General features: G+C 41.7%; 1 protein-coding gene across 1 annotated transcript in view; it reads right to left on the reverse strand.

Moving 5' to 3' along the window:
* Positions 1-26927, reverse strand: part of LOC306971526 (voltage-dependent calcium channel subunit alpha-2/delta-1) — a 225059-nt gene that overhangs the window by 104972 nt on the left and 93160 nt on the right. The window contains exons 7-10 of the mRNA XM_079567840.1: positions 21100-21231; positions 13471-13540; positions 11669-11719; positions 11214-11313 (exon numbers count right to left, since the gene is read on the reverse strand). Coding sequence (XP_079423966.1) covers positions 11214-11313; positions 11669-11719; positions 13471-13540; positions 21100-21231 — 353 coding nt within the window. The remainder of the gene's footprint in view (positions 1-11213; positions 11314-11668; positions 11720-13470; positions 13541-21099; positions 21232-26927) is intronic.

Consider the following 26927-nt stretch of genomic DNA (forward strand, 5'->3'; position numbering starts at 1 on the left):
GTCAGCGTAGTATTTACTCTCACGGACAATTAATGAGTAAAAAAAACTTGCTACGACACCTGGAGTTGCACTTATGGCCTCTAGGGGCAAGAGGTACTTAGTCAGGGCTGTCAACTCTCACGCTTTCCTCGTGGAACACACGCATTTGAGTGCCATCACGTGCTCTCGCGCCACAACCCTCACATCTCACGCTCAACCAAAATATATCCCTGACTTCTAGCAGTGAGCGGCAGTCAACGCTTTATTTTCATGTTTGTGTGTCTGTCCGCGCCGCAGCTCCTCTCTTAGCATGTGTGTGTATGTGAGAGCGTTCCTCTTGCGCTATTGGTTGGTCTGGCGTCTGCCCCGCCCCACTTCCCCTCGCATGTGCTGCTGCCGCTGCTCTCTCCGAGTCGACATGTCAACAAAGCAAGCATGGCCAAGCGGCGCGATGACAAAAAGAAAAGGTTTGATTTGGAGCTAATTTAGCGTAACAGTAAGGACACACAATGCAGAGCGGTTGAAGACACACATTTTCTTGGGGGAAGACCTCCAAACCCCCTTTAAATAGCTTTTAATAGCCATTTTGGTTGGTGCAGTACCCCCTCTGACACATACTTAAAGGTACAAATGGATTTTGTCTATGCAGCTCCTCATGTGTTCCGTCACCTAATGCATACACTTATTTTTTTGCTTTGAATTTCGGTCGATTACGAGACACTATAGCCATGAAAACGGTCACCCAGCTTAGGACCGACTGATGTCTCACTCCAAAGTTGAGTGAAAAGCCATGATTTAGTACTGCTTTAAACCCCCGCCTGAACCCAGCACATTTTCTCCAGTTTACCCAAAGCGTCTTGACAAAAGTGTCAAAATAGCAACAAAAATGTGACAAAAAAGCAATAAAAAAGCGACAAAAACAGGACGAAAACACAACAAAAAAGCGTCTAAAAAGAGGTTAAAAAAACAACAACGCACCGACAAAAGCGTGCCAGAAAAGCAACAATAACACAATTAAAAAGTGACAAAAGAGCAACAAAAAAGTGACAAAAACGTGGCGAAAACATGACAAAAACGCTTAAAAAATTTGACAAACCGGGCCAACATAAAAGTTACAATCAGTTTTCTTTCAAATGAGGCATTACACTGTTCAATCTCCAGTCGAGAAGCTTTAAAGGGACTTTTAAGGGAGTTTAAAAATGCTCAAATTAAGTATTTTCCTCCCCCTACATGTTCCAGCCATGCCCGAATGTGTAGAATGAGCTCCGACCTGTTCACCACAACTGCCTCTAAAATCCTGCACTGTCACTCAGAAGTGCCGTCATGCACGAGCTTAAAGGGATATTTCAGGATTTTTGACATAGGGCCTCATTTCCTAGTTATCCAGAGTGTTGCTGATTTCTGGAGATATTGTTTTTTGTAATTCAAGCATTTCTACGATACCAGCTAGCCTGCATTAAAAACAGTCTGACCCGCTCCACAGGGCACTCTTTTCAAATTCTGTGTCGATAGAATAATTTTGACCATTTTGAATTTAAAATAACTCATATTTGAGCACCAACGGCTTCGTGGTTGTATAAGTCAGTGTTTTTCAACCACTGTGCCGTGGCACACTAGTGTGCCGTGAGATGTTGTCTGGTGTGCCTTGGGAAATTATGCAATTTCACCTAGGTTTTTTTGTTGTTGTAATAAAGTCATTATTATCCGCAAATAATGTACAGTTTTCAAATGTCTGTGCCCTCTAGTGTTTCGGCAGAGTAACCATGTAATACTCTTCCATATCAGTAAGTGGCCGCAGGTAGCTCATTTGTGATGTATGACTATACGGTGTTCCTACTGAATATAGGCTACAGAGTTACATTTTTTTTTTTTTTTCTGCTGGTAGTGTGCCTCGGGATTTTTTCAATGAAAAATATGTGCCTTGGCTCAAAAAAGGTTGAAAAACACTGGTATAAGTTACGCAGTGGCGGAGTGATCTGCTAGAAAATAGTCCCTCAAAATGCGATCATTCATGTGATGCAAGGTCAGTTCTATTCCAAAAATGATTCTATCGACACAGACATTTATATGGTTAGTCTGGCGTTATAAGTGAGTTGCCTCAGGTGCACTGTGGAGCGGGTCAGACTGTTTTTAATGCAGGCTAGTTGATACCATAGAAACGTGCTAGCCTTGCACTAGCCTAGCGCCACAGAACTCTTCAAATATAAGAACTGCATGAATTACAAACAAAATATCTCCAGAAATCAGCAACACTCTGGATAACTAGGGAATATCAAGAAACCTGCAATATCCCTTTAATATAGAGACTGCAGCTACACATAAGACCTGAGGTGGCAGTAGTGAGCATAAAATGACCAACTTGCATCTAGTCCCTTTAATATTTGGGTTAAGCCAAACTGGAGACAGTGCGCTCGGTTAATTAGGGTACAGTAAATACACATCCATAATGCTTTTCTTCCCCCCCGACTATAAAAATAACATTTGAAGGAAGTCCGCATGATGCCTTTGAAAACCTGTGCCGTCACGACTGCATCAGCCAATCAGAGCCTGTCTGTGTTTGACCTGTTCAGTCACGTATAGGTTCTGAGGAGTCTGAGGAGTCTGAGGAGTCTGCTTTCTATGTCCCGACTGACGGACGGGGAAACCAATTACAGTGAGAGGCGGCCCCCGTACAGAGGACAGCTTTCCCTCGGTCTCTGGGCGCCGCACGAGTTTACTCCATCCTGTCAACAGCATAATCTGGCCTTGCGTACGACGCGCTCGAGTCGTGAGAGAGCTCAAGCCGATCTGTGCGCAAACGTGTCGACACCAAAACCCCGTCTCTCTCCGGCTCGGCACATACTTCTGTTTGCCGGATCCTTACGTGTGTGCAGTGGGATGAGATCGAGCGAGGACAAGAGAGTGTGTTTTTTTGTGTTCATTTTCAGGATGACAACACGCACAAGTGACTTTTTAGAGACATCATGATGAAACTTTTGCTGTAGATGACTTATATAATGGATGGAGCCAGTTTTAAGTGTGTTTTATTTTGTTGATATATTAGTTTTCGGATCTTGTTTGAACTAAAATCTCAACAAATCAGGCATGAATGGTATGTATTTTTTAACCTCCAAACCCCCACCTGAACCAAGCACATTTTCTCCAGTTTAGCTTTACCCAAATCTAAAAGGTTCTTTAAAAAAAAAGTGTCAAAATAGCAACAAAACTGAGACAAAAAGGAGGATGGAAATGCAACCACATGACAAAAACGCCACGAAAACGGAAAAAAAAAAAGTGACAAAAGGCGATGAAAATGTGTGAGGAAAATGCAACAAAAAAGGCCATAAAAGAGCAACAAAAAAGTGACAAAAAGTGATGAAAATGAGACTAAAATGAGGCAACAGCGTGAGGAAAATGACCCGTTTAGATGAGTTTTACAGATTTTGGGTAAAGCTGAACTGGGGAAAAAAAGGCACTTGGTTAAAGGAACAGGCCACAGTTTTTACAGACTGACATATGTTCTTACCTGAGCTTAGACGAGTTGATGTGTGCCTGTCTGGTCTTTGTGCGTGCGCTCAGTCATGCACAACGATCAAAGATGTTGTTAGCATTTGGCCTCTCCCAGTATATTCCTATAGCTCTAAACGGGGGTGAAGCTAAAAGCGATCTCGCTCTTCCACGGGCACAAAGACCAGACAGGTACATATCAACTCGTCTAAGCTCAGGTAAGAACTTATCTCAGTATGGAAGAACTGTGGCCTGTTCCTTTAAGGTGGGGGTTAAGAGGTTAAAAAAAAGAAACATTCAAATATTGTCAAAGCTGCCTTGAGTGATGTCTTTTTGAATTTTTTCATCAGTAGATAGAGAAATGAACTCTGCTCCACCACCACCCTCCTCCTGTCACCCACGCCCCAACTCCCCTCCACACTTTACAAGCTGCTCTGAATGCATTCAATGAGATACGAAAATGTCAATAATCTTGTTTCGTGAAACACACATTCAGCCTACATAAGATATGTACAAAGTAAACATTTTGAGATTTTTATTTATTTGCTAAACTGCTAAACTTTCATGAAAGTCGGTCCCCTTTGGCATTTAGAACATAATACTTCCTTTCAGAACTAAGTTTACAGTCACCCATTGAACGCCTCAGCCTCTCCTCCGGTGTTGCTTTACTTTGTGATCATGAGGAGGAAAAAAGACCTGACAGCTCCTGTAGATGTACTGGATTAATGAACAAACTGACATTTCTTCATAATGCTGTTAATGATAAACTGTTAGTCGCTAACTGTTGCTAAATTTGAAGTTTTACAGAAAAAAATAGAGGAACAATTTTATAACTATGGGGTAAACACACATTTTAAATACGTAGGTTGTAAAAGCCAATGAACGCGTATCATAGGAAGCTTCTCAAGTCATGAACTTTTTCCGAACACTAAAACACTGTGTGAAAGCGTCTCGTGTCTCGGGGCTGATTTTTGCTGAGTCTGAGTCAGTGGCTGAACACTGAACACTGAACACTGTCCGCCCACATCCTCCACCAGCTCCGGAACGGGAAACTGCCATGCAACATAATACGGATGAAAGTGAGAAATAAGCTGTTCATTACACAGTTTTAACCACACTACTTCACTGCCAAAAAATGAATTTAGAGAGTTTTACTGTAGATTACTGATATGAATGAGAACAAAATGTAATGCAAGTTTCCTGGCATTTCAAAATTTCCAACACATGTGTTCGGTGACGCCAAAGCGCTGCCCGCACAGTGACTCCTCCTCGGGAGTGTGGTCGTGTTTAGAGCCGCGGCCTGTTAGAGCCAATGGCCACTGGCTGCTCTGCTTCATGCCCACGACACTGGGGGCCGCCATTGCTGTAGTACATCCATATCACCGCTAGTGCCCCATTGAAAAGCATTTACAGTGAAGATCCCGCCCTTATGCCCTTTTTAGGAACATGCTTCGTCAGAGCTTGGGAGGGGGAGTCTGTAAATCCTCCATGACTTCCCCCACGACCGTGGTCATTATGGCAAACGGGGAGGAGTGAGCAGAAGCTGTCCCTTCTAGTCTATGGTTAGTGCACACAACCTCGGGGGCTTGGGAGTTTCCCGGTGTTCGAAGCTGCTCTGAGCTGGGTCAGTGGTGACCGCTCGTGGCCTCCATAATATTTCAGTGGTGAGAGAATTAAACACATTTATTTTGCTATAGCGTGGGAGGGCATCCTGCTGTCCCCGCTCTGGTGGACAGATGGAGGTAGACAGTGATAAGGCGACACATGACACAAACTTCAGTATGATCATAAAAATGTATAAATTAGGTGCACCATTGTACAAACTGCAAGGTTTAAAGGGTGGGAAAAATAGTGACTTATAGTCTGGAAATGATGGTATTTGTAACAAAGATTTTTTTAGAATGATTTTGGATTGTGTCTAGTTAATTTCTCTGTGTTTTAATTAATCTTTAATATACTGATAAGTCCAAGTCACACTGGCAACTTTGGAGTCTGTAGGAGCTGCTAAAGTGGAGATGGTGTGGCGAGAGTGAAAACTTTAGGGCCGGTTTTCTCCAAATGAGGTTTTAATTCCACTATTGACACAGCATCTCTTTATGTAAGTCCCTCCATGAACGGGCCTCCTACGAGCCGGGCCTGGAGAGCTCTGTCACGCTAATGCTAATGCTAATGCTAATGCTAATGAGGCTGAAACTCAGCCCAGGACAGATCAATAGGCAGGTCATTAGCAGTGATCATCTGAGACAAGGACGGTTCAGACTGAAATTTTGGACAAAGACTTGGAAAAAAAAATATGTCTACCTACAGGTGAGAGTAGCTGTTAATAGAGAGGAGGGACTTGGCCAAGCTAAACTTCTCCCTGTGGTCTCGATCTAGTCTGCTGAGCTGAAACTTTAGTCTGCTGACGAAGCCTTTCGGACGAGAGGCGAAAAGTTCGACACTTCAACCGCAGAGCACAGAAGATGACTCGAGAACTTTCATTGAAGATCTCTTTAGTAGTTCTTAAAAACTCCAAACTTTCCAGTCTTGGACTTAGCAATGTTTTCTTATTTTTTATACAAAGCAGAAAATGACAGAAAACTTTCAAAAATGATATCTCTGAATTAAAAAAAGAATCCCTGTTCACCTGCAGCGTCTCGCCTTAAATGAAAGAAAACTTGCCCGAAAACATTTGTTCCTCCTATCTACATCAACAAGCCACAGCAAAAGTTTATAATTGAAATCTCTCTTTTTTCCCCCGACTCGCCTGCAGTGTCTCGCCTTAAATTAGCTCCAAGAAGAAGAGCGCTTGGGGGTGAAAATGACTTTGGACCATCTCCGCTCTCTTTGACTAACACGTCTCGTTCAGGCTGACGATGAGACAGGCACAGTCTGCTTCCAGCGCCGATAATTACGGGAAACGCCGAAACCAAAAACGCATTGTGTCCAAAACAATGGGCCTCGGCGGACGCGCTGGAAGCTTTGTCTGATCCCGCGCCTCCCGTCTTTATAAACAACCATCTCACTAAACACCTTTCACTCTTTCTCCACATCATCGCCGCCCCAATTGCAGGTTTTTTTTTCCCTCCTCTTTCAACACTTTTGTGCTGAAAATCAAAGGCGCGGACTGAATGAAAAGCTAGCCACGGACGGCACAGCTATAGGTGATTGGTAACCGAGGAAAGCGGAAACGAAAAGAAACCAAATTGGAAATGGGGGGGGGGGGGGGGAGGTTTGTGGATCGTGTAGAAAAATAGGTGAAAGGTTTTGGACAGGGAAAAAATGTATTAACACGGAAAGATGAATGAGCGTGTGCGGTTCAAAAAGAGAGAAGAAGAAAAATGTGTTTAGCGGTTTGATCTCTGTCGAGTTTTACGTGTTCTACCCATGTCTGCGTAGACTTGCTCCAGGTTCTCCACATTCCCCAAACGACTAAAAACATGTACACTAGGCCAGGAGGGGTGGGTGGTGCAAAAGGAGGATAGTAGGTGTATTGTTCTGTTGGTATATTGTTTGTTTGATGCTTGCTTAGCTCTGTAGGTAAGTGTTAGTAGTTAAAAGCTTGTGAGTTCGAGTCAGATGGTCGTCCATTTATTTTGACTAAACACCTTTTGGTAAATGATAAACGCTGTGCAAGGCAAGGCAACTTTATTTATACCGCACATTTCGTACACAAGGCAACTCAATGCGCCTCACAAAAGAAGATATGCGAAATTACAATCAGGTTAAGTTATGGCAAAGCACGTCAAGACATGGAAAATACACGATGACCGGCCATTGACCGGGGGGGCGGGGCTGAAGAAACGTGTTGAGGCAGATGCAGAACGACGGGGCGTGGCTAGGGCGGGGTATGTGTGTGTGGTTATTCACAGTCTGAAAGTCAGTGTTGTGCAAAATATGAGAGCTCAGTCCTTATGTGGTTTAGCTCCGTGGCTTGGCCTTGAAGGGAAAGTGTTGATGGAGTAGGAGGGATAAGAGGTCCAGCTGCTTCAAACCTCCTCTCTCAGGAGGAAGGGAATTATTCCAGTAATAGTTTATAAATTTATAATGAATTTGCTTTTTTCTTGGTCTCAGCATTAGTTCAGTTCTCCAGAGCAGGTAGTTCCCTTCACAGCTCATCCCTTTTCCTCCCAAGATATGGTCCATCTATTGTCCGTCTCCACAGCGAGCTGCCAGGTCGTACATAACAGTCCATCGTTGTTGTGCGTTACTTTTTGGTATAATTCCATCCAATAAGCAGGAACCCGGTTATCAAGAGTCCAAATAAGTAAATATCTTTGATGTCTCCGACCGACAGGACCACTAGGCAAACGACATCCATCGCAAACCGAGCTGTGAAATCGCACTGAGATTCCAGTTAATCAATTCTATAGTTTAGCGGTTTGGGAGGACAGCAAGCAGGGGCTCCAAGAGGAAAAATTTAAGTCAGACAAGACACTCGCAGAGGCAGGAAAAAAGCACGAAAGTCAGGAGAAGTGAGAAAACACGTCCGCACTCGACAGACACAGGAAGAGGTATCCTTTATTAAGGAAGAAGTTTCCTTCATTAAATCTTGGTCAGTGACTTCATTTTGATATAGTTCTATCACTGACACATTTCATTGTTTCTATTCTCATAATCCTGAGCAGCTTTACTCTTTTTGATCACTTCATGACGATCTGGTTCATATTTCTGGACCAGACTAAATGAGCTCAGTCAGTGTTGAGTTCACTTTTTTCAGGCTCACTGGTCTAATTAATTAAATGCTTTTGCACCACCAGATGACGCCTTCACAAAGTAGCCTACCAGCACCGTGTGATACAGTGCAGATCGCGATACAATCTGTGGTCTCATCTGCCCGTCACTAGTAGACTGAAAAACACAAATGTCCTTGGAGTAGAGTAAGCTTCACTGAGCACCATAGATCTACGTAGTTAACACAGCATTTGTGACAGATGAAACAGACCAGTGTGAACCAGGAAGTCTGAGGCTAATTTAGCACAGCGTTAGTTTGGGCTCCACTCTGTCTCGCTGTAAACTCCGGCTGAGATGTGCTTCTAATTAACTCAAGTGAACAAGTGGGATGTGCGTGACGGTCCACAAGAGTTACCTCCAACTTCAACAATTGAGGTATCGCAGCTTTAACAGTAGAATAAAGATGAACAACAATCTCACGGAAATGCATCGTTGCTTTTGTTTGTATAATACTAAAATGCTAACAGTAGGATATACTACTCTGAAATGATGACTTAAGTACCTCCTGGAGAAAAGTCTGAAGATCCTAAAGATGCTCATGAAGGTAGATGTATCTGAGAATGAGCCGTAAACAGAAGGGTCTTTGCTGTGGGGCGTTCAGGGGCTGCAGCGTTGATTGTTTTGGCAGCGCCTCTGACAGTAAAGAGGTGGAGCGGGGCCACGGCACACACACTTTAATCCCGGACTCCAAATAGGGCAGCGGGATTTCATTTAGGTCCTGTTACAGAGCGCCCAGGCCCGACACAGATCTATACTGCATTACTCCATCTCTGTCTGGCACCGGCGGGGCTTCAGCTCCTGGAGAGATGGGAAACTCTGATGGGCGATTCTGGCTGGCTTTGTAAGCTTTTTTTTTGTAAATGTTTCTTAAACATGACTCTATGTCCCAAGATATAGGTAAGTTATGAGATATGGGAATTTTCAAATGAAATATTGGTTTTGCTGATAAGAATTGACCTTTGGCAAAAGCCCAGTCCCATGAGTAACTGCTAGCTCGCTCTGTCAATAAGTGGAGTTAACACATGTCATAAGACGGGAGAAGTGCGAGTTAGTGACTCTTTTTGGAGAAGTTCCAGCATGAAATCCTCCAGATGGCGGAATATATTTGAAATGTGCAACAAAGGGGACAGTGGAGGCTAAAGCACCGGCCTCACATGCAATACTGGGTAACTTTTTATCAAAAAAAAAAAAAAGTATTTCACCTTTCAGTGACCCAGCGACTGTATGGAGACAGATCTATCAGCAGTGAAGAGGCCAGGTTAATCACCCACACAGTTGCTGGGTCACTGGTCAAATACACAATGATATTAACTTATTTTTTTCACATAAAGAGTTGCATAGCATGCCTTAAAATCTATATGAGCATGTTTAAGTTAGCTAGCTAGCTAAACCTACAGGAGCCGAGTGGCTGTGGTTCTTATTGGACCTATTTTAAGGGAGCTCAAGCACCCCTACAATTAATTGAAGCACCCCTAAAAATGCCAGGCCAAAAATATAGCAACAGAAATAACACACTAAAACATACTGGGTACTTCTATAATACATTTCTGGGTTGATTTATTAAAATATTCTTATTTATAGAAATAAAGCATAAACACACAACAAATTCACTAAATTTTAGACTCGGCTCTGTGTCTCCCTGGAATTTAAACGTTGGTGCTGGTCTTCAACAGCACATACGGAGTAAATAATGACTGTAGGAATTGTATAAATGTCATAGAGCGGTTCTCCACATCCTAAGCTTTTGGCCAGTTTTTAATTCTTGAAAATCCATCTCATATACACGGACTTATACCAGCTGATAAACAGATGTTTGTACATTCAATAGAGCGGCAACTCGCATCGCATTTCTCACTGTATTTCAGGTGAATGAGTCACTATAGAATCATGAGAACCACTAACACTGGATATGTGTCTAACACAGACTAAAGTGCATATTACAGGTTTTTATTTTTATTGATTTGATCATATTATATCCGTATGAAAAAGTTGTTTCATCGGTGACACAAGAAGATTCATGCAGCTTTAACTCACTCATGACACTTCTGCACAACAGGAAAGCAAAATAAATAGTTAAAACTGTCATATGCTCTGGAAATACAATTGTGCCACAATCTGATTAGCATCTTATAAATTGTTGTAACAAATAATGTCTCATTTTGAATACATGTATTTTTACAATTATGAAAGTTATGTAGTTCCTCTAAAATGCATCAGATTACAGGAAATTACATATGTTCGGTTTGAAATTTTCTGAACAAGGACCCCCTCAGGTGCAAAGCACCCCTAAAGTTGAAACTCTAAAATCGCCCCTGTGTCTCACTAGCAACAACACATCATAAAATAAGCATCAAACAGGTGATGTTTCATCTTTTTTTATTACAACTAAGATGTTAAGGGGTAAAAACTGGCTAAAAAGCTCAACAATGACCTACATGAAGAATCTGTGATTCCACATGCCGTGTCTCGCCTTTGTGATTTTGACGACCGAACCCCCCAGCTTAAAGTACAAACAAATTGGACATCTTTCATTCATGACAGTCCAGTATAAAACGACTCGCAGTTTAGAAAAATACAAGTTTGTCATGAATACTGCAACTTTGTACAGCTGCATAAACCAGTGAAGGACACACGCGAACAGGAAAGAGGCGCACAAGGTTTAATCCAACATTAGCAACATTCTGAAGTTATTTTCTCCGCAGCAATAAGCTCACACCTAATGATAAAACCACTGTGCAACATTACAAGTCAAGTGTTAAGGGAACTGCAGCTGTTTCCAGTCAGAAACCACACAAACCTATAGTTTCATATCTCAACCGCTTAGTTTGAAGCTATAACGGGTTCGACCAGCATGACCTACTGACCCCAGGTCTGTGGCATCACTGAATATTTTTGCTTATGTCACCTGGCAATGACAAAGCTGTTTGTAAAACACTCAAGGGCATTTTCTTATTTGGCTATTCTTATTTATTTGCAAGCCCGATTTCCCCAGGACTAAAATCCCCACTCAATGAACAAACAAAATCAGGACTTACATAGACGACGTTGACGTAATCATCGTCCGAAAGAGTCTCTAGCATCTCGCTGACCGACGTCCGGATGAGTTTGAGCGTCAGGCCTGAAACGCTGCCACTCCTGAAAAATAAAAAGAAACAAATTAATAACAGACACAAACAGGGGATAGCAATAAAATGAGATGAAATAGGATTGGAAACTGACTTCCCCTTGAAGAAGAAACGTTTGCCCATTCATTTCTGAAAATCACGATATGAAATTTATGCCTGACTTTCCACGCCCCACTTAGAAATGCCAGATCATTTTCTGTAAAACGTGTTTTTTCTGTCCCCGCCCCCCATGAGAATCACTCTGTAATTAAGATTGCGTCCACCACGGGGAAATCCATCACATTCTGGAGCCGCGGCGTACGATCAGGGGAAATCATGGCTGCTATTAGTCTGTTATGGATCAATGGAATTATCAGGGCACTCACGCATCCACCAGGATCAGCATGTCTTTGGGCGAGGCGGCTCCTTGGATGTACCTTGAATGAAAATGTACAAAAAAGACGTGACAGCATTACAATGACAGGCATGAACGCATTTGATATCATTTATGTTTTCTTTATATATTGGGCCAGTTTGATTTCAGGGGCTCCGGTCCCTTTACTCCCCTCTTAGCTCCGGCCCTGCAGCGCTCACTTCAGTCTACTGTGAGACATTACCACTAAATGTGCAGACTTTGTTCAGAAGAATGCACGAACTAACGCTCTAATTTAATCTCTGAACCTCCACCTCAACCGAGCACATTTCTCCAGTTCGGCTTTACCCAAATCTAAAAGCAAGGATGACAATGTGACAAAATTGTGACGAAAAAGCAATAAAAGTGTAGTGGAAAAAGTGACTAAGCAAAGATGAAAACATGACCAAAATGTGACAAAAATGTGAGGAAAAAAAGTGATACAAATGTGACAAAAATGTGAGGGAAAAAAGTGATACAAATGTGACAAAAATATGAGGAAAAAGTGACAAAACTGTGAGGAAAAAAATGTGGGAAAAAAAGATTTTTGTTAAATTTGTATTACTTTTTTCTCGCATTTTTGTCACATTTGTATCACTTAACACATGTGACAAAAATGTAAGGAAAATGTGAGGAAAATGTGATACAAATGTGGAAAAAAATGTGAGGAAAAAGTGATACAAATGTGACAAAAATGTGAGGAAAATGTGAGGAAAAAGTGACAAAAATGTGAGGAAAAATGTGAGGAAAAAGTGACAAAAAAATGTGAGGAAAAAGTGATACAAATGTGACAAAAATGTGAGGAAAATGTGAGGAAAAAGTGACAAAAATGTGAGGAAAAATGTGAGGAAAAAGTGACAAAAATGTGAGGAAAAATGTGAGGAAAAAGTGACAAAAATGTGAGGAAAAAAGTGAGGAAAAAGTGACAAAAATGTGAGGAAAAAAGTGAGGAAAAGGCGATGCAAATGTGACAAAAATGTGAGGAAAAAATGTATACAAATATGACAAAAATGTGAGGAAAATGTGAGGAAAAAGTGACAAAAATGTGCCGAAAAAAATGATGAAAATGTAATGAAAAAGTGACAGAAATTTGAGGAAAAAGTGCCAAAAATGTGACAATATCCATTATCTGGGAACCACATCTCATTACAGCGCCAACAGAGCTGCATTGGTGCTGTATCTTTATATAGCACCACACACAGCCTAGTGTTGTGCTATAGCATCTTAATAATGGTCTCAGAGTCAGAACCTGTTCACTCATCTACTCTGACTGGCACAACACTTCGGTCCAGTGGGAAAACTCCCAGTGCTCCTGATGGCCAGTCCAGCCCTGCAACTGTCTTGAATATTACTTTTTTTAAAAATATATTTTCCTGAAGCATTTGTACTAAATATGTAGGCAAAAACAAGACTTAAACAGAAGAGTATTTCAGGACCAAAACGACTTGCAAAACGTTTTCTTTTATTTGCCTAGTGTGTTTTCTTCATTCAACCCCTCACTTTCTGCGATCTCCCTCAGAGTTGCTCACATGATGTTACCATGACATGTCTTGTCAGCTGATTTTACACAGGTTTCGATGCTGTTTTGTCTCTACAAAGACTTAAACCACTGAATTGTGAAGAATGTAAGCATGCAGTCCAGGTATAACATGGTTTGATTTCAGCAAACCTGTCGGTGGATGGTTGATGGTTTCTTTAAGCATCCATAGCAGCTGATGATATTGGTCTGGCCGGGCCCTAATTATAAGATAAAAAGTCAATTGGATATTGACTCACCATGGCCTCCTCCGAACGTCATACAGATCGATTTTGCTGGGCGTTTTGCGAACATCCATCCAAGGAGACGCTGCAAGAAGAGAGAGCACATGGCAGCCCATTCATTCATGGTTTGAGCTGACAAAACACAGTATTATTACAAATAGATAAATAAATAAAAAAGCTGTAAATCTTTTTTTTTCCCACCCCCGACACCTCCCTCCTACTCTCCAATGTGCGAAATCGAGCGGCTTTGCAGTGTCAGCCTGGCAGAGCGCGGCAAAGGGAAGCATATTCAGTGATTTAAAGTGGCTGAATGAAGCCAATAGCAAAATGTCTCATCCTTTAGTGAAATATATGAGCGAGATGTAGGATGAGAGGTTTCTATCTGCAGCTACTTTCTTTTGGAAAACGGGAGTGTCAGAGACTCTCTTCACAACTCATTCCAACCATCACGTTTCAGGATGACATTTTTAGCATTCAAGACTTCTTTTGTACAGGATACTGTAGGAAAAGAGTTGGCAGATTGTTCAATCACACAAGTATAATTTGGGGCGACAGTAGTAGTGCAGATAGTACTCGTCTTGTGACCAGAAGGTCGGCAGTTCAGGGACACAGTTGTCGTGTCCTTGAGCAAGACACTTCACCCACCTCGCCTCCAGTGTCTTCCAGTGTGACCATTGATAATTGGATATAAATTGTTTTAATTCATTATTATTCTTCAAAAACTAATTGAGGCTGGAGCAGAATATTGTATACATAGTGCTTCACACAAGGTAAGGATTGTTTTTCTATTTGCTTTTATTCACTACAGTGGTACATCATATAGACTGACACATCTGAGCCAACGGATTCTCTGACCACCACCAACCACTTAGCCTACTCTGACTTTTTACACAATGATGGTCTCCTTGAAAACTCCATAATGATGTCGTCTCTAAATCAGCTTTTACACTAAAATGATGAGGTTTCAACAAAACTCATCTAGAACATTGAAACTACAGTGCACGCCTTTGTCCAACGGATGGAGCTATGTGCCTAACACACGCTTTTACACATGCCTGAGAAGACAGAGGAAGACAGTTTCCTCTGTTTGAACAGTCTGAGGCAACTCAGGCTATATCCACACGAAGACAAAACGCTTCTGTTTTCAGAAACTTTCTTTGTAAGCACGAAGCTTACATCCACATGGGTTTACTCGGGTCTGTGAAAACGGCGCAATTCATCTTCCAGGCCTGTGTGAGGCGCTGTGACGTTAACACAGATAATAGAACAAGATGTATAGGAGTATGCGGAGTAAACTTTTGTGGAATGTAAACAGTGAAAATGAAACTGATTCAAGGATTTAGGATCTACAGAAGAGGTGATGAGGTTTATCTTTCAGACGTAACGGGACTAAAGAAGAAAAACACAGTCCAAAAACACAGACTGACTCGGCCGTGTTTTTCTACTTGTGGACTGCAGCGGAGCAAAGAGGAGCGGAGTAAAACCATCAAAGATCCATGACTAAAACTCATCATCAGGTCAGTAGATTATGGATCACAGACACCACTCTGTCATCGTTTTAGTAAAAGTTGCGGAGACGTCGTAACAACGGCACCACGTAAACGGCGTTCTGAGATCTTTCCTGGGACCTAGTTTGAAAAATGTTCATTTATAGACCCCCAAAACGCCGGGCTCGTATGGACGATACACTGGATTGATTAAATATCTTTACGTTTGGTCCTCAGCTGGACTTTGTATGGACAGGGCCTCAGTGCCTTCAAACTGCATTCTGAAAACGGCCTCCTGCTGATACATGGAACTCCTTCGGGGTCAGTGTTGCAAAAGATTCCCAAGCCCAGAATGAGACCCTTTTATACAATGAAATATCAGTCTGAACAATAACAATCCATGGATGGGGCACGGGAGAGCGAGACAGTAGGTCTGCACTTACTGTTTGCTGCACCTCAGAACGCAGAGCCATTGTCACTCAGAGCCTGTATTTCCAGGTAAGAAAACAGCCCCTCACACGCCATGCACACAGGAACCTGGTATACGCTCACGGTCTCCCATCCAGGTACTAACCAGGGCCAACCCTGCTTAGCTTCTGAGATGAATAATCCATAATCATGAGCTTGATGCTGCTGTGCCCCCAATGGTTTTACCGTCTGTAGTACATCCAAGTGCTTGATCTACCGACTCACACAAACTCATTCACAGACAGAGCAAGGGCTTAAGGGCTGGTGTTTGCTTTGGATTTGTCCATCCTTCATATTTTAAATGTGCCTTTGAACAAAAAAGGGGAAATGTTACCCAAGCTAAAGCATCGCTATATAAATCGGCCCTTAAATATTGCATTGAGACAAAAGAAATAAGAATACTCCTCCAAAACGCTGACAACTACCGAAGTCCAAATGTTAATACACTGGCCGCGCGTGGGTAAATGCACAAGGCAAGAAGACAAACAATATGAGCCGAGACAATAACTCCGAAGTATAAAAAAGTCATAGATATACGGTGTTAGCTGTTCCCATAAAGCTCCATGATGCGGTGATGACAGGCCCGCTCATGAATAGAAATAGCCTGGGATAAAGAAGGCCGGCTGTGGGGCCGTTAAAGGCTACACGGCTCTATCTACAGCTCACAGCATATTAAATCAACGCAGACCGAAATGTATTCAAGCTATCTGCCGAGTCATGCCTCCGAGTCCTGAATCCATCTGCAGGTTTTGTTGCTTCGATGTAACAAATGCAGAGGATGCCGTCTCTTTGCTCCCGCCGGGATTCCGAGTCTTTCCTTTTTGCCGTGAGGGAGGGTCTAAGGACGGGGGGACGCCTTGATGTCTATGTTGCTGGTTTCCGAACTGTTTCCGTTCTTCAAAACAAGATTTGGGAAGCGGCGGGCATGTTTTTTTAGCTGTACCTTCGTCTGTTCTGCTGTTTGTCCAGTGAGAGCTTAAAAAGGTGAACAACAAGTGGTTATAACAACTTGCCAACTCGGAGACCTCCAGACTGCTACGAGTTCCAATGCAAGATTAAGACAGTAGGAGCGCAACAAAACCACTACAGCAGTTCTGTTGCATTAATTATATCTGATTTGGAGAAACTTTCATAAAACGTTAGCATCGTATGAGCTAACTGTTGTAGCATTAGCCACTCTGTTTGAGAAGTTTATTCGCCTGGAACGCTGTGAGGTCGTGAGTCATCATTTTCAATTGGAAAGATACCAGTTACCTGGAACGCACCATTAGTAGCACACTACTCTAATCTGACTACTTTTTTTTAACGCATTACTATTTCCAAATCAGTAATCAGATTAAAGTTACTTTTCAAGTCACCGTGCGTTACTATTATGTATTTTTCCTTTGTTCAAAAGATATTTTTGCTTTTCTCAAGGAGTGACGTAACATAGGCACGATTTCAGCATGAGGACCACGACACAAACGGAGAAAGATGCACGTTTTCTTATTGGAAATACTATATAGTCACTATTAGGAGTTTGCGTCAGCTAAAGGTGACAATATAAAGGTTCGCTGCACACTCTCTGCTGATGACAGTGTTATCTAGCTTCAAAAACACTATGTTCAATGAAGAAACATTTGAAGTTGCACCATGACAGTCAAACTCACAGAGAAAGTCCCACCAGGTGATGATGTGAAGCAGAGACTCATGCAGGAGGAGTCGGTTCATGTCAGTGTCAGGATCTAAGTCAGAGGTGGCCAACTAGTCAGAGACCAAGAGCCCAAATTTTAAACCTTGATCCTTTGAAGAGCCACAAAGGCACCGAGCATTCGCGAGATCCAGGGGCGGTAGATTAATGTGATTAAATATAATGTAATTAACTATAACTTTATGCCTGGACCTTTTCTTTTCAATAATTGTATTAGATTTAATGCTTTTACTCCTCACCAAGATTGAAATAAATGTATAGTAAATAAACTGACATTTTGTGCTGCTCTGTTCTGACTGGGACAGAATTAGATTTTTAATGCTGGGGTGTGTTTGTATGTGGGGCCCTGCCCACTGAGCCCCCTTCTCTGATTCGCCCCTGGCCTGTGCGCTCAGTGCCTGCAGCTTGGTCCTGACTGGACTGTGCAGAGAACGCACTCTCGGCTGCACAAAGTTCATAAACTTTAATCCGGAGCCTCTGGAGGACTTCTGAGATTCTGTTTTATGTCGCATTTGTTACAGTTACAGTCACATGTGAAAGAAAAGTCAATGACTTTGTGTATTTCCGCGTTACGATGTTGCGCTTCACATCATATGCTTCAAAAGAACTCAGCTTTTTCCCATTTCCTAATTTTGATCTTTTTCTGTTAATGTGAGGCCAAATTTCATCAAATAAAGAGTAGGCTGATCAGAAACCTGAAAAGCACAGAAGCTGATCCCAGAGCCACGATCGGCCTGTTGTTTAACCTACATCCCGCTGTGAGTGAGGCTGCTGCACCTTTTGCACACCGCCTCCAAAAGGAGGGAGATACAGACTCACATTCATGTGTGTAGAGATGGAAACAGGGTCTGTAGGCCTGTGGCTTGATTACTGGTCAAGATTCTTAAAGACTGTTACAGTTTGTGGGAAATACTGTATGTACCAATTCTTTGGCAAAGAGCTGCATTGCATTAAACATATCCAATCAGGCAAAGAGCCGCACTCTGATTGGTCAAGAGCCGCATGCGTGTTCCCCCCCCTGATCGAAGGTAAGGCATGGGTCGTAATCTTCATGGAAAATGCTTTGATTTTAGCCACAGCACGAGGTGAACAGCAGCCCATTGAAGTGAATCAGACTCGATCAATAGCAGTAATGTAGTGCCCTCTAGTGGCCACGTGCCCAAACAACAGTAAACTAATCTCACTATAGTTGGCAGCTGCTAAATGTAATGTAATCTAATTTAGTTACTTTCAAAATCAAGTCATCATTAAAGGAGTAATCAGCCTCATCTCACCCTTTTGAACCTACCTGTGCGTATTCATTTGGGTTTAAATACCTTTGGTGTTTACTCTAAAGTGAAGTATGTGAGTGTTGGTGGTGGGGGGGGGCTGCTGCTCTCGACTTGCCGCACTAATGCATTTGTCGACTCCCTGCTCGTGGCCATCCTCCAGTGTCCTCCTGTCTAACGCCGTCGTATAAAAGCCACCACTTCTCTGCTGTGCTGAGGTGTTTTTTTTTTACTCCAAGCACTAGAATTACTGCATCACAACTTGTACATACCGCCCTTCCTTTGCCACGAATAAACAACATTTTATAGGCCCTGGAGCTTCAGATTGAGCTGGAGGCCAGGTTAGAATACTTGTGAAGAATTCGCTGCCAAGGACTCCAAAAGTTTTGATTGGGTTTTCGGTTCATATTTCTGCCAGCACTGTTCTTATTACAGTTTCCCTCAGTTGACAAGGCACTGTTCCTGACATATAGCACACAGTCTCTGGGACCATATTCACAAAGCAGTGTCCTCTCGTGTCAAAATCACACAGGAGTGGATGTAACACGCTGCAGCAAAACACTAAACACTGTCCAGTCAATGTGTCGTCATATGAAGCAGCAATGACAATCAGAATAAATATTAATATTTGAATGAATAAGCGTGGGAGAAATGGCTGTTGTGGCGCGATGTTGTAGTTACTCTCTGGAAATCATAAACATCATAAAACAAGCATCACAAAGGGTAAGTTTTTATACCCGACATTAAAACTAAGATGTCAAGGTAGAAAACTCACTAAAAATGTGACAGTTTGGCCTGTGGTAAAGTATTTAACCTCTTAACCCCCACTGTAAAAGAGCGCATTTTCTCCAGTTCAGCTTTACACAAACCTAAAAGCTTCTTCCAGCCGACAGGCCTGTTTTGTAGGTCTTAGCTCTCATTGGTAACTTTTTTTGTTTTGCGTTTTTCTTTCTTTTTCATCACTTTTTGTAACTTTTTAGTTGCATTTTTGAAACTTTTTTTGTCACAATTTTTTGGACGCCTTTTTCAAGAAGCTTTTAGATTTGGGTAATGCCTGGACACCAGGGCTGAACAATATGGACAAAATTTCATATAGCGTTATTCATGCCAGATATCTCCATATCGATACGATATAACTATGGGTTTGGTGAAAGCCAAGCATATTTCAGAAAAATAAAAACATAATAATACAGAGTGCTGTTTTATTGATGAAAATCTATATCGTTTATAGCTTGCTTTTTCGATTTTAAAGGCCCAATACCTGATTTTTTTATTGCAAATAATTAAAGAGGAAGCCACTAAATTAAAATGTTAGTTGTGTTGTCTAAACTCATTCGGAACTTTACTAATATATTTGTAGCATCCAAATTCTTTACAGGGACAAGTTTACCGGCACATTTCACAACTTGCAGGGTCACTTTTCAGGGTCATTTTCACAGAAATGCTAGAAAAATAGCCTGAAAGTTCATTATATTGATACAAATGTTTTAGAATTTGATGCATTCTGTTTTCCCCACAAATGTTTGAGTTTACAATAATAAAGGAGGACAAAATTAATTTCATTCCATTTCTAGAAGTAAAATCAGGTATAGCTCCTTTAATGTTTTGAATGTTTATACCTCGATATCAGTATGATAACGATATATCCTTGCTTTTTCGATACGAGTATCTTGAATGTTCATATCTCGATATCAATACGATAACGATTTATCTTTCAGCCCTACTGGAGTTCTGTTCATGCCTTAAACGTGCATGACAGGGGAAAAACGTAACAACAATAACAACACCGAGGTAGAACTCCGAAAACTCCCTAAAATAACACTTGAAAGTTCTTTCAATGTCTTTCAAAAGGGAGAATCTCAAAAAAGCACATTCATTTTTACTTGTTCAACATGACGTTCAAAAATCAAGCTCACTGTTCGTGTCTGGTGTCTATACATGGGTTTTCAATGACATCACGCATAGTTCTGGCGGCCATTTTGAATACCGAAGCAGAATTATGCAGTACTACAACATGTCACAAAAATAATACAGACGTAGCATCTCTGTCCTTATGGCTAAAGCAGGAAGATCTGCTTCACTCCGTAGACTAAATTAATGCATCAAAAAGGAAACAGAAAACCTTTCTCTGTGATTTTTACAGTTTGTCATATCAACAGAATCTCAGTCTGAATCAGTGTTTAAGCTGCTCAAGATGATAGCATGCTACTGGTTAGCAACTGTCATCAATCAGCTGTCGATGGCTTCAACACAATAAACACATGTGTGGCTCAGGAAATACAGTAGCAGCTCTGACCTCTGACCTCTGTCACATGACATATCCAAGGCTAGATGTTTGGAGTGTGCTGAGCTGTTCAAGCTAACATCTTAAACACTGACTCACTAGTTTCTTCACATAAACATGTTTTTACTGTTATCTTCTTGAGCAATGTCACTGTCAATCAATTGTCTAACATTTTCATGAGTATAGAGATATTGTTACACGTTGTAGTACTGCATAATTGTACTTCGGTATTCAAAATTGCCACCATAACAACAAAAGTCACATGACTGTAAAGCATGTATATGTGATATACAGGACAAGACACTCACTCCAACTAACAAACCCACTAAAGACTAGACCAAAGCTAAAGAATATTATCCCATTTAAAATAACTACAATGCGTTTCGTGCCTCGTCCATGCACCCCTGCTGTCCCGTCTGAAGCAGTGGAAAAGGAACTGGTGTTTACCTGGGTAGTAGCGAGCCAGGCCTGTAGCGCTGCCAAACACCTGCCACAGCAGCGTTGGGTCGTCCTCTTTGTTTCTCCTGAAGACGTCTTCCAAACGCTCGGTCCAGTTCAGCTCATTCAGCACTATGGTGGCTGTAGACGGAAGAAAAAAGGATGCAAGTCAGCCGGGTGGTTCTGAATTCTTGGCGACGCTAAACAACTTTGGTGTCTCTCTTGCCCAAGGACAGAACAACAGTGCCCGGGAGCAGCACGTCAAATGTAATGCTTTAAAATGCTGTTTTAATGCCTGTAAACAGAGGACTTGTGGAAAGTATGAAAATGTATGAATACATTTTTCATACTTCATAATACACAATGACTTTCTTCTTACACCAAAATGAAGTCCTTTTTGCCGTGTAACCATGGAGATGCCTTGTAACAGACAACGTCTTCCTGGAATTCAGCCGTCATTCCAATCCTGATACGTCACCATAACGCCAAATACAAAACACATGCTCTGGCTTCAAACTGCTCGATTACCCGCGCGCTTTAATAACCCGCGTGAAGCGTGCCGGTGTGCGTGATCGATCACGTGCACGCTGGGAGTGAACAGGCATTATGGATGTAATGACACGGCGACGCGACAGCTCGGAGCCCGCACACCTCGCTGTATGATGGATCGGCGGACGCATCGCAGACATACAGTATATAGCCTATAGTGGAGCTCAGAGGGCCGTGTCCAGCAATAAACAAGGCCCCCCCAATTCAAAGTTCTTATAAAGTCATTGTTCTGTGAAAGTGCACTTTGGTGTCTACGGAACTTGTGAAAGGACAAATCCAGACCACCAGAGGGTTTAGTGCAGACCCGCAAAGGTTTTTCATCCTCTAAATATTCTTAATATCTCAGGCTGAATTAAAAAACGCAGAAACATAAATGACATGTTGAATTAAAAAAGCAGAATTATTAGTTATCTGATCAGTCAGCTCTGCTATGGACATAGATAACCTGTGCTAATGTTTGCAGAGAAGAGAAATAACAGCACAGGCTATGTTCAGTTATGTTACGATGGTAAAGTTAATTCACGAACATCTTCTTAAAGGGATATTTCAGAATTTTTGACATAGGGTCATAGGTTGTAATTCATGCAGTTCTTATGTTGTTCTTATGTGCAAATCACTTATAACACCAGACTAACCATATAAATGTCTGTGTCCATAATAATTTTAACCATTTTGCATTTAAGTGCGATCATTCATGTGATGCAAGGTCAGTTATAATCCAAAAAACATTCTATTGACAGTGGAGCGGGTCAGACTGTTTTTAATGCAGGGTAGCTGTTACCATTGACATGTGCTGGCCTTGCACTAGCCTAGTGCCACGTAACTGTTGAAATATAAGAATTGCATGAATTACAAAAAATAAATTAAAAAAATCTCCAGAAATCAGCAACACTCTGGATAACTAGGAAATGAGGCCCTATTATATGTCAAATATCCCTTCAAATTCGTTCTTCTGAAGGCAGTGTCAGGAAACAAGTTAATGAACACATGGGAATTTCCATCCGTTGTTGGTCCACACAAAGTTCTTTTTGTCATACAGACGCTGGTAACCGGCATAATAAAGTGCACTACTGCCCTCTACTGCTCTGGAGTGTGGATCTAAATCCTTAAAATAAACCCCTTTGTACAATGTATGTCAGAAATGCTTTCTGATGGTAATGCTGCATGCCCTCTCTCATTTAATATTCTGTCTGTGTCGTAGTAACAAATCAAACCTGTAAATCTGTTTCCTCTACTTGACAGATTACAGAAAACTGAAAAATAGAATAAATCCGAAACTGCGAGCAAAAAGGGGAGTAATTCAAGGTCAATAATCAATGGCTCGAAGACAGTTTAGACAATATATCAGCGTGATACTAGTTCTTGTATTTCTATTCATAACATGCTTTTCGAAATGTATTTATGGCGTACGGCAAGCTGGGTATACATGAACATTTTTGAAAGACACTGATCAAAAAAATGTATTCTGAAAGGAATTCTTGACGTCAACGAAAATCGCTAAATGCTGATGGAGTGGGAAATGAAACTGAAAGCATGAAAAGAGGAAGTACAAAATAAGACAAATATACCAAAACGATGCCTATAAAATTGCTACTTTGTTATTGACTGCATGGCCATTGATGTGTAAAGCAAACACAGCTCATTTGCATGCAGCTCTCTGGAGACTCCAGTTAATGAAGCCTCAGTACCAGCAGTGCCTACTCTATTCCTCCTCTTTCATGTGGGAATGTGCAATGGAACACATCGCACGCTTGTCCTTTTAAAAGCAATCACTGAAAGTTGCACGGGATTCCAAAATGAAAAAAAGCTATTTGTGAAATGTGTGCAGCTACAAGAAAGAAAGGTTGACAAATGTAGAAAAAACGGATTCTTGGAAAAAAAATAATAATAACAATAATAATAATAATACAACTGAAATGTACATATGATGGACAGAGTGTCTTGTTTGTTTTTGTCTGTGGTTACTTCATAATTACCTATATATGTTTGGAGCCTAGAAGGAACACTTTTCCAAAGAGCACAACTTTAATTGTACTATAAGAGCCAAAAGAACAACAACAATGGGGGTTCATACTGTAGCAAGTACGATTTACACTCCATCACATCCAGGAATGACAAATGTTTTGATGTTAAAAAGCAATTTAGGGACAACAGAGGTAAAAAACAAAAAATGCAGTTGAATGTACTTTGGACCATATAAAAAAAATTATAATAATAAATACAAAAACAGCAGTTGCAACAGCTTCTTCTTAATTGTGATAATATGCAGTATCCTCCAGTCGGCCATATTGGGAATGACACTAACACAGTCCCAGTCTGCACAAGGCTCACAGCTTTGATGTCAGACTGAATTCACACTTGCCAAGGACCTAATCTACACGTCAATAACTTTTGCCCACGCTCATTTTGGATGTGGTGGGTGGTCGGTTATCTTCTCCAAAAAATACAAAGTCCACGCTTGGCAAGATTAAAGCCGGGTTTCAAAAAGTGAAAGCGTATTGATTCAAAGAGAGAGAGAGGGAAAACAAATCTGTAGAATTTCCATAACTTGCAGGGCCAATTGCTTAATACAATAAAGTGCACATTACTCTATTAAATTAAGCAATGATTAGAAAAAAAAAATCATTTCCAATAAAATTTCACATACTAATTCAATAAAATGTTTGAGCATCAAAGTTATGACATATACTATGGGTAATTTAATACCTTCCAGAGACTGTGCATAGGTGAACCCTTATACTAAAGCAAAATCTTCTTAAATAAATGAATCCGGTATCTGAACAAAGTAAGGGCCTCAGGGACCAATCTTAGGACCTCACTTATTCTTATCTTATTATCTTCTTATGAACTAGTTAATGCACTGCCGGGATGTGTTAGATGTGTATCATGTATCACACCGTAATTATGCAGATGACACACTTATTTGCATATCAATGAGTGGATGCCGAGCAATGTTTATCCAATTAAACACTGACACGATGGATTGAATTACCTTGGGACCACACAAACAATGAGAGAGCTCATGAAGTGGAACGTGAAATCCAACGTCTGAGCGACATCATAAATAAAAATAAATAAATGCCTCCACTATAGGCATACACTTGGCAGGACATCAACCAGGAAGGACCTAATTGGACACATGTGCCTAGACCCTGACAGGTAGAGAGAGATGTCAGTCATGTGGTTAAGAAAGAATGATAGATTTGTTATCTCCCCCCAGGGCAACAAATTGGGCAATACGACAATATCATTTCTGTTTCAAGTAGCTTTACGCTCCAGCACATGCCATCTATACATACCGTCTCCTGCTGCATATAGATGTTTAAGTCACAGGCCTTTGTTATGGATGTCATTTAGAGGCTTTCTTTTTTAATTATTATTATTCAAAAGATATCTAGAGAGCTTTTAGTTTTGTTTTATAGTTCTTTACTGTTGTCAACGGACTTCTCTGTGAAACCAATAATTGCAATTCATATAGGATTTGATCCTAGTCATAATCTTAAATGGAGGTCAGGGGCAATACAACTCTATATGGGAGAGAGACAGTTTATGAAAGACAGTGCCAAACAGAAAAGGAAAAACATGTAAGAGATTGGGTCCAAATCCCAACATGTTAATCTTTTGGCTGAAAGTACTTTCTTACTGACCAATATTGTCGTTATTGTCATTTCTGAGAAAATCATTTTCAAACTCCAAATGATGTATACCAAAGGGCACGCTCTGAATCAAGTGCAGAATTATTAAGCCACTATTTTGCCTCATACAAACTGGGAAGGGAAAAACAACTCAGAAACTCACAGCTGGTCAGAGGGATGTAACCATTTTGAAACTTCCCCAAAAAATATTGGGACGGGACCTCAAAAGGACAAGGAGTTCAGAGCTCAGAGACATTGCCAATGTGAGAAAAGTGCCAACATGTGCTTTGTGTATGTGGTAATGGTTAGACTGGGTCAGGAATGATCTAAAGGCAGATCTTTCAAAGGCTTTATGGACGGTTGAGAACTGAGTGACTCTGGATGGACTTTGTCCTGGACCACCATTTGAAGAAGGATCCTCTAAATACTGGCAGGAGGTTTGGAAGCGGAGTTTCAATTCCACTTTCAACATTATATGGTCCAACTCAGAGCCGGTTTTTCCAATACGCAGATTACGCAAGTTGCGTAGGGCCCCCACAGCCGCAACATGGGCCCCGCATCTCAGTGAAATGACGGTGTTGTTTCGCAGATTAATGAGCGCGGTGTTACATGGACAGGCTGTCTGACAGGCAGCGCTCACTCTTCGCCTACTTTGCCACATACAACACTGAAATGGAGCAGTGTGCTGCAGTAGATGAGCAGGAGAGACCTACCGCCTTCCCCCTGTCACTCCCAACGAGTGAGCGCTTCTTCGCTCGCGTCTTCACTCGCCTAATCGGACCGGGGCTACTCGGACCTGGGCTGCAGCGGCTGCACACTTATTTAAACTATCTTCTTGATGTTTCGAGTAGAGTGTCAGGCCTGTAGTTGGTGAATAGAAGACAGAAACAGCCGTTGTATTTGTCTCAAATGGGAGTTGAATCCACACGGTTCTCATGAGCGCAGTTACTTTCAGTAACTCTAGTTCTCAGAATGTGCTTGGTCTAAAACGAATTATTATCAGGCTAATTCTCAGTGGTATGATAAAAATATAACCATCAGGTGCAGGTTTCAGTTAGTTTGAAGTCAGTGGTTCCCAAACTGGGTCAGGGACCGGAGGTGAGAGAATGTGAGGGAAATAGACTAGTAGCGTCCTAAACCACAGTGGGTTAGTGGTTAGTGGGGCAGGGCCCAAATAAAGGTTAAATAAAGGTTCTGCCCTGCACTACTGCACAGTATAACTGTTTTTGATCGTAAATGAGTTCACTCTTCATCAAACAGCCTTGGGGTGCATGCTGTAAGGCCTCGAGTGGATTTTTGCTTAGGGCCCCAGAAGGACCAGCACCGGCTCTGGTCCAACTAAGTAGTAGAGCTTAATGCCCATTACTGATCCATCCATCCATTCTTCTTCCGCCTTTTCCGGGGTCGGGTCGCGGGGGCAGCAGTCTCAGCAGAGATGCCCAAACTTCCCGATCCACACACACCTCCTCCAGCTGTTCTGGGGGGACCCCGAGGCGACACCAGGCCAGCTCGGAGACATAGTCCCACCACCGTGACCTGGGTCTTCCACGAGGCCTTGTCCCACTAGGACATGCCTGGAACACCTCCCGCGGGAGGCGAAGGAGCAGCGACTCTACTCCGAGCTCCTCCTGGGTAGCTGAGCTCCTCACCCGA

Source organism: Gobius niger (genome assembly GCF_951799975.1).
Source record: "Gobius niger genome assembly, chromosome: 12".
NCBI classification, from domain to species: Eukaryota; Metazoa; Chordata; class Actinopteri; order Gobiiformes; family Gobiidae; genus Gobius; species Gobius niger.